The 11,555-nt window shown below is 53.8% G+C and overlaps 1 protein-coding gene across 1 annotated transcript; it reads right to left on the reverse strand.

The window, feature by feature from the left end:
* Window positions 1–606: 606 nt before the first annotated feature.
* On the reverse strand, window positions 607–11,297 carry LOC135288472 (maestro heat-like repeat-containing protein family member 6). The gene is made up of 14 exons (XM_064401861.1): window positions 10,780–11,297; window positions 10,336–10,400; window positions 9,584–10,230; window positions 9,179–9,326; window positions 8,780–8,970; window positions 8,560–8,697; window positions 8,165–8,279; window positions 7,856–7,993; window positions 7,448–7,624; window positions 7,161–7,316; window positions 6,901–7,002; window positions 6,436–6,538; window positions 6,105–6,161; window positions 607–689 (listed from the first exon to the last, which is right to left on the reverse strand). Exons 1-14 carry the CDS (start codon window positions 10,895–10,897, stop codon window positions 607–609), a joined length of 2,238 nt encoding a protein of 745 aa, XP_064257931.1. The 5' UTR covers window positions 10,898–11,297.
* Between the last annotated feature and the right edge of the window lie 258 nt (window positions 11,298–11,555).

Genomic DNA, 11,555 nt, shown 5'->3' on the forward strand with positions numbered 1-11,555 from the left:
GGGTCCCTCTGAAGCAAGGGGGGGACGGCAAACGATCCACTGTGAGTTCGCGGCCCTGGGAGCTATATAGATAGTCCCAGCCTACGTGCTTCCGGAGTCTGAAAGCCTTGCAACAGCGCTGATTAGAAATGGAAAGGCAAGCAGCATATGATTTATTTACTTGCTTTTTAAAAAAGCAGCAGATTAAGGACATAGACTTGCAGAAAGAGCTCCCACAGTTGTTAGCTTACGAGTATGCACAAGGAGTTTCTCAAAATCCTTATATAGTACATGAATTAACAGAGTGGCGTAAGTTCGGGACCAGGAAAGCGACAGGGGCCGCGGGAGAGCCCGGGGCGGACGCGGCGGCGAGAACGCGTATGGTGGCGGCGGCATGCTCGGTGCTGGCGGCGGTCCCAGCGGTGCAGCGGCGGAGCGGACCGAGCGCTGCGGAGGCGGCATGCTCGGTGCTGGCGGCGGTTACGCGCACCATGGGTCCAGTGACACGCACGGTGACAAAAACTCGCACGGCAGCTGTCCGTAGGGAAAGAGCACAGATCGCGAGGGAAGTGCCAGCCGGGGCCGGGCCAGCCAAGGCGAGACGCGGGGGCCGAATACGTGGCAGCGTCAAGCGCAGTGCCGGTGGTAGCGGCGGCGGACGCGCACCAGTAACGCGAAACCCGAAAGCTGGAGCTGGGAGGGCTTTTTCACTTTTTGCAAGCGCACAAAAGCACCAGCGGTGTGGGACATGCTCCCGCTGGCTGCGGGTGTTGGCGCAGAGCCAGGGGGAACCAGCCCGAGCGGAGATCCAGGCAGAGCGGAGCCCAAAGGAGATCACGGCTGCGCGGGTCCGGGCGAGGGCGTTCCTTTCCGCACCCCCGAGGTGGCGCAGGCTGAAGCTGTGCCCAAGCAGGCGGGGACGGGCGTGGGCAGACATTCCTCAGGGCACCGCCCTGTCACAGCTGCCTGGCAACCAGCCCATCGCAACAATTCAAACAAGTGTCTGAGAAAAAACAGGTCAGGAATTTCCTTCAAGATCAGGATAGAAAACTTCTGCAAATTCACACAGTGCTTCATCATGCAGCAGATGTTATACGGGGCATTTCACCCAACTGTTCCACAGGCTTTACAGTTAGTTTACCAGGTTTTTTTGAAAATGTGTTTGCTTTTCTAAAAGTGATTGAGTATTTGGGTTTGATAGCTTTAAGTTTGATGACTTCATTGCCTTTCCCTTGCCTGAGGCGGGAGCAACCTTTTAGGGGGGCAGAGTCTAAGTAAACTTCCTAGTTTCTGTTTGGACTACATGTGAGAAGATTTAAACTGTAATATTTCTGTATACTATAGTCTTTATGGTCTTTGCTCTCTTCTATTCATTAAGAGATGGCATTAGATAAATGGATGTAAATGTGCTAATTGTTTTTGTACTGTCCTTATTTTAAGTGAAATTATTTGTGTTTAAAATTATCTGTCATCTTTCTCAGTTTTGTTTTTAAATATCTATGCAAACTGTCCAGCTTTACCAGCCTGTTATCCTTCAGTTAATGATTGTTGTCAATCAGTAAGAAATCTCAGTGTAACAAAATGCCAGAGGAACTGCTTTTATTGTAAAAAATTATTCCCAGGGAAACAAAATGTCATGTAAAGATGAAAATATTAGTAAAGATTCAATTACCCAAGGTGTCTTGGAAGACAGAGCATTTGGAAAAGGTCAATCAGACCCTGTTATGGGGTCATCAGTCGATTCCCCAATGATTCAAAGTTTTAAGAATTATTTATATTAAGTTTATAACCTCTGTTATTTTTAGTTTTTATAAGTAATGCTGATAGTGATTGTTGTTAATATTACATGAATGCTTAGAAAAGGGGTTGTCTTAACTTCCTTGAACACTTGCTGTTGATAAATTGATTACATTATGTGAATTCTCTGATTTTTGTGATAAGAATTATTATTAAGGTATTGTTGTAGTATTTACAGCCAGCTTTCATGTGTTTTTCTATTTTTTTTGTGTGATCACCTGCAAGACACGTGTCTTTTCAAGATTCTGTCTTTTATTTCCTAACTATTTAGATGTTTCTGAAAGTTTTTATCCAAATTGCCAGTTTTGTGGTTCTTTTAATTATTATTACAGGAATACTCCAGCAGAGAATTCAAGAAGTTTGCTGTGTTTGGAAAATCTCTGTCTTGACAGAAACTTCAGAAAGATTCAATGGTTTGATAGTTTGATTAGTTTGTAACCCTAAGGTTTCTTGTTTATAACAGTTGTTTTTAAAAAGTCCTGTTTAAAAAATGTGTTAAGTGACACTCACCAATTAGAGTTCGGGCTCTGGCCAAGCTCTAGCTCTATTTGGATGGAGTGACTGACAATCAACCCAGATGTTTTCTGCATCAAATAGTATTCAAGTCCTTTTGACTTGGCGATTTGACCATCTATGATAGCTGAGCCATTTTCAGAAGGAGTTGGGGGAAACATGAATCCGGACATGATTTCTCCAATTCTCTGTCATTTTAAGGTTTATCAGCTGTCGCAGACTCTGGGATAAAAGTTCAGTGTTGTAGTGTTTAGTAATTTTCTGATCTTGTATATGTTGTTGTGTGTATTATCTAAATTGATTCCTAATTACTCTTATCTTAACATTTCTCTATGTAACATTGCAAAATGAAACCAGGACCCATTCTTCACCTCCAGGATTTTGAGAAGATTCTTCAGTCCTGCAGGGACATGGGATTTGTTTGTGTTTTAACAGGTGCAAAGTCCAGATGGATTTCAATGAAGAATGTGTAACTCTATCAAGAGCAAGAGAAACGTTGACCATTCAACAAGCAAAGAAGACAGATATTGGACATGCTGTCTCAAGATGTACAAAGTGTAAATCATGCAGTATTGCAGAATAGAGCAGCAATGTATGCTATAGGGATATTAGGTGTAATAGTATTGCTAATGCTTGTATTACCATGCTTGCTTAATTGCGTCCAAAGAATAGTGAGTCAGATGATGGGGCGGGCTTGGAAAACAACACTTCTGGCCCAAAAAGAAAATGGGGGAAATGTTGGGAGCTCTGTAACAAGCTAGCTCCGAGCTAAAGGTCACTGTGAGATTAATTTGACCGAGATAGAGAATGAGGGGAGTTGCAATTCCAACTAAACTGTGTCCTTGGCCCACGGATGAAGAAATGCACAGACACAGGTGGTAAAGCCAAACAGCCTGGGAAAGTAGTAAGTAGTTATACCAAAACAGCATGTAGATAGCTGATAACTAATTAGCCAATGGTGAGCTGGGATTTGCACTATGCATGAGCTAATTAAAAGGTGTATAATAATTGGCGATTCGGGAATAAAGACGAGACTTGTCGATCATCATATGGTGAGCGAGTCTTCCTTCTCCATCAGTTCTGCCCTCTTCCTGATGATGCTGTGCACGGATGGAGCCCTGCCGTGCTTTCAGGATGCTATTCTTGAAAACTTCCAGCATTCCCAGCCCCTGTGCTCTCCATGGATGCCTGTCATGGAATCCCTCTCAGCTGGGTTCAGAGCATCCTCAGATTGGCTCTTCTAAAATCAGGGGTGTTACAGGTTCTGGAGGATTCCCATGCAGAAAGACTTAATTGTACTTGTGATTGGAAATCCACTTTTGTTTGATCAGCTGCTCTTGCAAAGAATATGTACCAACCCCTGGAATGGTGAAAAGCCACTGAGCAGGAGATGCAGCATAGTGCTTCATTGGGAGGGGCGGGCAGGCCGCCCACATTCAGGGCATCCCCTCCATCAGAAGGACATGCATGTTGTCCCTCTCATCCCTGCACCCCACAACCAGGCCTGACATCTCCTCCTCTGGAGCGGAGTTTTTCCTGTTATAACGTCATCTCATGCTTGGTCAGCACGTGAGAAGAGGCTGCAATGGCTTGTGATGCCACCTCCATGCCAAACACAGCTCCACTGTGTGCTGTTCCACTTTCACAGGTTAACTTCCCATCAATTGACCAATCCATTGTTTCTCTCAAGGGTCACATTCCCACCAGTTCATCCATAAGGTTTCCTTCACTGTCTGTTCTTCATTATCTTGCTGACGTGCACAGCAGCGGATCAAATGTGGCAGGGCCTTAGACACGACTTGGCTCCTGACACACAGGCTCCTTGTGCCACTGCTGGCCTTCCGTGTGCTCAGCAGGATCTGTAGCTGCACAGGGTTGTGGAACTGCAGCTTCAGCACAGGGACCGTGCCAGCCTGACCTGCCCTCGTTCCTGTGCACAAAACACGGCGTGGCAGAGAATGGCAGCAGGGGCCTGTGTGTCCCAGGGCCCCGGATTTGCGGCGCTTCAGCTCCACAGGGATGCAGGCAAAGTGAAGAAGCCAAACCGTTTATTAATGAAAGCCAAAAACAAGGGGTGATATGGGAGGGGAAGAGGGAATGGGCAGTGTCTGAGGGCTGGAGGGAGGGAGGTATCTACAGGCAGGGAAAGGCCAGAAGCCATGCGAGCTTCCCACAGGCTCAGCTGTACCAATCATCAGCTGTGCCTGGAGCTCCAGCGGCAATGGGAGATGGTGTCCTGTTCAGTGTCTCCTGGTGCTGTTCTTGGGACACTGGTTCACCGCATCCTGAAGATGGACCTAATTCTTCAGCTCTTCTGGCAAACCGGGTGTGAATATTCAGGTTTCAGTGGGACAGACTAGTGTCTTTCCTTGGGACTGAAATGGCTGGAACAAAGAAGAGAGCCACAGTCAGCACCCACATCTGCATGAATCCTAGGAGACCCTCCTGCCAAGGTGTGCTGCTTTGTGCACCCCAGACATCATGTTTTGGGAGAAGCTGCTGGCAGCTTCCTCCGTGTCTGCTAGGAAACCAATCAATGGCTGCCTTTGGGAATTGATAATCTGGAAAGCTGTACACAAAAGCCTCTGTGAAAAACACATCTTAAAAACAAAAGAAACTCGGGGAACTTTCTCTTTTCCCTTCTGGCCGACAAAGAGGTAACACTGCTGGCCCAGCCAAGGCCTGGCTGAGGTCCGTGAAGAAGAAGTCAAGCCCTAGATGGGAAAGATGAGGAGATGCCTTTAGTTTTAGGCCAAAATTCTCTTGTAATTCTCCTGTATATGGAGAATGATACTTTTTTCCCTATAACGCATGAAGGTATGGGGAGATGAAAGTGTTCAAATGGTAGGTATTGAGCAAAGACCTCCATGCTAAAGTCAGCAGATGTTAAAGTAGCTGTGATTCTTGGAGAAGTTTCAACAGAGACAGGGAGAAGAGTGATGAAGATCCTGTGCCCCCAGGAACAGAAGATCTCTCTTGCTAGAGATGAAGATGATTTTAGAGAACAAGAACTTTGCTTTTGAACAGCTCATCTTTAAAACAGTAGCCCATAAGTTGACATGCCACATAAACCCAGCTGTGGGAAAAGCTTGTGGAAAATGGGAGTGATTTCAGCATTGCACATTTCCCTGGGTGGCTGCTATTCATGGAAATTGAGAGCCACGAGAGAACTGTTTTCTTATGGAAAAGTCTCCATAACATTAATAAGAGGGACTTCTCTCCTTAAGCAAAGAGACAAAAGACTATTGCAGAGGTAGTAAACTGACTCAACATTTTGGTTTGGTCTCTTTACATTGTCAGTGGGAAAGAAAAGGTTGTAGGGGGAGGAGAAGTGTTCCGAAGGTTTTGTTCTGACTCTTATTACTCTTTCTTTCAGTTACTCTTAAATTGTTCTTCATACCCTTTTAAAGGCTCGAGCCTGCTTTGGCTTTCTCTTAATTCTATCTCAAAGGGGAAATGAGTAAATACATTCTGGTGAGCGAACTGCTGATTAACCAGAACTGAACCCACCACAGCAACTGGCACATTGGCCAGGAAATCCTAAATTGGCAAAGCAAAACCACTACATCAAGGGTGTCCCACTCAGCTCTTCTATCGGCCAGAAGAGAGGAGGGGCCCACGGGATCAGCCACAAGACGCTGGCCACGAATCCCCCCAGCAGTGTCCCTGCAATCGCTCTGTGTGCTCTGGCCACGCCATCCCTCATGCACACAAGGAGCGAAGCCCACCGCAGCCGGGACAGGGATGGCAGCTCCCTGCCCGGGCATTGCAGCTCTCCCTGGCAGCCCCGCTACCAGCCCGCTGCCCTCACTCACCCTGACTGTGGAACTGGAGCTCTTCCCTCTTCCTCGACAGGTAGCGCGCGGCCACCCCTGTGAACACAGAGCCTGTCACGGCGGCAGCGGCACAGCTCCCTGCCAGCGGCGCTGCCAGCGCTGCGGCCACACGCCCTGCTGGCCCGGCAGGGCTCAGCCCGGGCCCTTGCCGCACGCTGCCGCCCAAGGGCACGGCTGCCAGAGGGCGGCAGCAGCGCCCGGGCCAGGCGGGGCTCCACGGCGCCGGGCCCGGATGGCGCTGCCGGGGCAGCGGGCGGGGCTGGGGCCGAGCTGCGGCGGGCCGGGGAGGGAGCCCGGCCTCATGGCTCACCGATGATCCTGAAGGCCGTCTCTCGCAGGGACTCCTGTGGGCTATCCAGGAACCGCAGGGCCCATTGCATGCGCTCGCTCGCTTGTCTCCTGTCCTCTGCCAGCTGCAGAGAGCAGCAGCAGGGAAGGCTTGGCGCGGGCTCAGCCCCTGTGGCGGGCGCTCCCTGCGCCCAGCCCCGGCCTCCCCTGCCCGCACAGCCCTGAGGCGCGGCCAGCAGCCGCTGGTGCCGGGCTCCGCAGGGGGCAGAGGGCCGGCTGCTGCCCGGGGAGCCGCGGGGCCGCCCCGCAGCCCCGCCGCGCCGGGGCTCCATGGGCACCCGGCTCGGGCCCACAGCAGCCTGGAGAAGAGCCCGCGCGGCCTCTGAGTGCAGCAGCGGGCAGGGGCACAGCTGCCAGCCCCGCACACTGAGCACCGCGCTCAGGGGCCTTCTCCAGGCTGAGCCTGGGGCTTCCAGGCCCTCCTTACCAGGCACTCATCAATTTTCAATGGCTGCTCTGTCTTCAGAACCCTCTGGAGATCCGTCTTCTCCAAGAAGCCAGCCGCACAATACAGCGTTTTCATAGAGGCCTGGAGAGCAGCAGAGAGCCAGAGATGGCCCCACAGCCCAGGGCACCGGACTCACATCCCTGTGCCAGGGCCTGGAGGAGGCTGCAGCCCACCAGGCACCGGGCAGGAGGCAGCCGAGCCCCCTGCCAGAGATCCACCAGCATCACACAAAACCTCACCTCTGCCACATGCTGGTTCTCCTCATGGCAGTGCAAGAAGAGTGGGAGCAGGCTCTGGCTCACAATTCTCTTCAGGGGCTTTTTACCCTCTTCCACTACCAATTCCATCACCTTGCAGAAGAGGGAAATGGAGAGCAGCTGCAGATGGCTGTTGTCCTGGAGGAAAGAAGGAGAAAAAGGCCTAAGCATCACATATCCAGTACTCCTGGGCAAAGGCCTGAATATCCAGAGAGCACAAAATTTCTGGCCAGCGGCCAGTGCCCATGGCTGGGGCCACAGAGCCTTACACGGTCAAAGAGTGGCAGGAGTGCCTCAGCTAGCTTTGGGGCAGAAGTGCTGGATATCATGAGATATTTTTTCTGGAGCATCTTCTTCAACAGAGAGAGGGACATGCTGACCACCTGTCCATCTGCATCACCCAGCAGCTCCAGAAGTCTTCGAGACACGCTGCGTATAGGTCTGGCCTGTGTGGAACACAAGGCTGAGCTGGGAGCCCATGGACGGCTGCACCGCCAACAGCGCCCGGGCACTGCGACCCCAGCCTGCTGCTGCAGGGCCCACAGGCCAAAGGCCTGACCCAAAGCACTGGGGCAGGTGAGGCAGGAGAGCTGGGAGCAGCTGCCTCAGCTGCTGAAGCCCTGCCAGCCCATGGGGCTGCTTTCCCCAGCGCAGCTTCAGCCGCTGCCCCTTCTCACCGTTGAGGGATCCTTGCTGAGCACCACGAGGCCTCTGAGTGCCAGGCGACGCCTCTCCCTGCACTTGCTGTGCAGGCAACTTGACATGATCTTCAGGACAGTGTGAGCACATTTACTCAAGTCCAGGCACTCGAGGACCTGAAAGGCACAGGCAGTGACAGGGCACCTGGCCAGCAGCAGCCCGGAACCGCACAGGGCTGGGCCCAGGCAGCAGCACAGGGCACGGGCACCGTCCCAGGCAGCTGTGGCTATGAGAGGGCAGAGAGCTGGGAGGCAGCTCAGCGATGCAGTGCTGGCCACCAGGCTCACCTCCACAAGGAATGCCAGGAAGGGCAGATCCCACCTTGGCTTTTCACAGCTGAGCACGAGGAGAAGGCGGTATGCGACATGGGAACACATGGAGGTCAAGACATGGCGCATCTCCCTGGAAGGGGGAAAAAGGCACCAAGAGCCTGAGGTGGGGGGACCAAACCTCTGCCAGGACTGACTCATGGAGGTCTGGTCTTTCCCCAGCATCCCTGGAGGGGATGTGAGCGCTGTGGGAGGTGGCCCCTTTGGGGAACTCTCCTCTCCCAGCCTTTTCCAGTCTCCTTGGCCGTCCCTCGGCGTCAAGGCCCTCTGGCCCATGACCACAGGGACTGTGTGGGGCACCCGGGCACAGGGCAGAAATGCTGAGGGCAGTGTGGAGGAGAAGGGGGTCTCACCTGGCCAGCAGACCCACGGCATAGTGCTGGGTGTGAGCAGTCAGCAGCGTGTCCCAGCCACACTTACGCTCCATATCCATCACCTCCTGGTCACACTGCAGTCGGTAGAGCAGAGCCTTCATGGCCTGCACTGCAAACCTGTGTGCAGAGCAAAGCCCAGGTCACACTGGGAGCACTGGTACTGGCCACAAGGGCATGGGAAGGACAGGAGGACTGGGACCTGTTGGGCCTGCAGGGAAGGCGATTTTCCTCCTGGCATGCTCTCCAGAAGTTTTCAACTTCCTCTGGTGGCATCTGCTGTGTGGTGATGACAACGTGGAAGAGCAGAGCCGTAAACAGAGGGTAGAAAGAATGAATCCTTGTCTCATGGTACAGAGGCACCTGGACAATCACCCAGATCACCAGAGTTGCCTGCAAGAGAAGCAGCCCAAAACAGAGCTCAGTGCCGAGGTGTCCTTGGGGCAGGGCCCAGGGGTAGATGCAGGGGGAGCAGTGGGCCTGGTGGCCCCTGAGCCTGGCCCTAGCCCAGGTTTCAGCCCAGTGACTGAGGCAGGGAGAGGATGGAGAGCTGCTGGAGAGGCATCCGGGGGCTGAGAAGAGACCAGTTCCAGAAACTCACAGCCAGGGCAAAAACATCCTGATTGTCCCCATCGGAGGTGCACATTTTGCTCAGAGGCCAATCCTCCATTACACGGACCAGTGTTGGCAGCACTTTCTCCATTGTTAGTCTTGATGAAGCAATGGCTCTCCACATCATTGCAGCAGCTCTGTGGGATCAGGGCTCTGTGTCAGGGGTGTCTCAGTCACAGTACCATGCCCTGTGCAGCTGTGGGGGCACAGGTGACAGAGCCCCGGTGCCCTGAGGGGCAGGGAGGGAGCATTGGCAGCAGGCTGGGCAAAGAGAGGGGCCCGAGGGTCCTGGAGCTCTCTGCCTGTCTGGCAGAGCCCATTGGACGGGCTGTGATGGGCCACGGGCCCTAAAGGCTGGTGAGCCCTGAGCTCTCAAGGCACGTGGGCCCCGTACCTGTCACACGTTGGGGCACAGCGCAGGAGGGTCAGCACCACATCAACAGGATGCTCTTCAGCCAGCCTCACAATGTCAATTTTCAGCCTGGCATCCACAGTGTCATGGGACAGCAGCCTCTGGTGGATGTTCCTTACAATGGCTGGCACCTGGAGGACACCTGGGGGAAACTTGGAGCGCTCTTCAAGGGAGCAACTTCCCCAGCTTCCCTTCCCGCCACACTGTGCTGGCCTCAAAGGCTGAGGGGCCCCAGTGATCACGGCTTGAGGGGGCACAAAGTCCTGGGAGGCCTCCAGGCCTGATCCCAGCCTGCTTAGCTGCTCCTGAGACGAAAAACAAGGGTCCCTGAAATACTCTGGTATTAATTCCTCGATCAGAGATGGAGTGGGCGTGGTGTCAGGATTTGCGGTGGCTTCAGTCTCTCCAGTGTTGGCATTTGTCATGGCCACGTCCTCAGTCACTGCCTTGTCTCCATTTGCTGTGTCCTCATTCATTATGGTGTCAGAGTCTTGAAAGTGCTCAGCTGAATCCAGGCTGAAATCAGGCTCTGCCTGGAGCTCGGTCAGCCCCGAGTCAGGCTCGGCTGGGCCCTCAGCTGCACTGGTCCCGGTCTCTCTGCGCTGAATTCGCAGAAACTTCCGGAACATCTGCAGGACAGGGAAGCCAGAGATGCTGCATGGCATTCTCCAAGCGTAGTGCTCGGCTGAGCAGGGACAGCAGGCCCAGCCCATGGATGGGATGGCTGCAGGTACCTTCAGGGTTCTGTGGAAGTGGCCACGGCTGGATTGCTGCTCTTGTGTGCGCTCCACGGCTGCATCTGGCAAAGAGCGAGCACAGCCAGAGCTGAGGGGCTGCGGGAGAGGCCGGAGAACACAGCCCAGCCCTGCGCTCCCCAGGCAGGGACAGCCCCGGGATGCCCCAGGGGGATGGAGCACGGCCACTGCGGGGTGTCTGCCTGGGCCCTCTTCCGTCCTGTCCATGGGCATGTCCCCAGGGGATGGGATGGGATGGGATGGGATGGGATGGGATGGGATGGGATGGGATGGGATGGGATGGGATGGGATGCCATGGGATGGGATGCCATGGGATGGGATGCCATGGGATGGGATGCCATGGGACGGCATGCCATGGGATGGGATGGGATGGGCCCACACTGGCTGCAGCCATCAGCCCTGTGGCGCAGCTCTGACACTCACCATCCTGCAGTGTCTGGATCTGCTCCGGCTCTTCAGGCTGTTCTGCTGGGGCAGCTCCAGGGCCTTTGTTTTTTTTCCCCCTGAGCACTTTGAACAAGCCAAGGAATCTGCCTGCCATGTCAGAGTCTGGCCTAGAGGGCACCTTAAATAGAGGTTCCTCAGGATATTGCCAAGTCAACAAGTCTTGCAGTTGCTGAAAGCACCAGCAAGAGAGAAGCCTCAGGAAGGCAGCAGGACAGCAAGCAGCAAGACCTGCACTTTGGTCTTGAGGACTCCTGCCAAAATCACAGGAGACTCCTCAACAACGATTCAGGTCACCAAATCCCACGGTCTGGCCTGGAGTGCACAGGCCACAGGGATAGATGTCTTGGAAAAGATCCGAGTCACCAAATGCCACAGTCTGGCCGCAAGGCCAGCTGCAGGAACAGCGTCTGGAAAAACCTCCGGGTGGGACACGAACGAGTGTGCTGTGTGGGGGCTCCTCACAGCACCGCTCTGTCCCGTCCTGTCCCGTCGCCTGCTCTGTGCGCTGTGCCGTGCTCTTGTCACCCCCAGCTCCTATGTCACCACGTGTCACAAAGGACACACTCCTCCATTCCATGCCACCGTGACCGTGCTGCAGCGTGTCACAAAGGAACCTTGCACACACTGCCACCTGCCCTGGGGCCGCCCCCAGCCCACCCAAAGTGGCCCCGGTTGGAAGGAATCCCTGGCCCCAAGTGTCTAAGGCAGCCCGACAGGATCTTTAGGAAGGGCTCAGCCCATCAGCAAACGCT

Source organism: Passer domesticus, chromosome 33 (genome assembly GCF_036417665.1).
Source record: "Passer domesticus isolate bPasDom1 chromosome 33, bPasDom1.hap1, whole genome shotgun sequence".
In the NCBI taxonomy this organism is placed as follows: Eukaryota; Metazoa; Chordata; class Aves; order Passeriformes; family Passeridae; genus Passer; species Passer domesticus.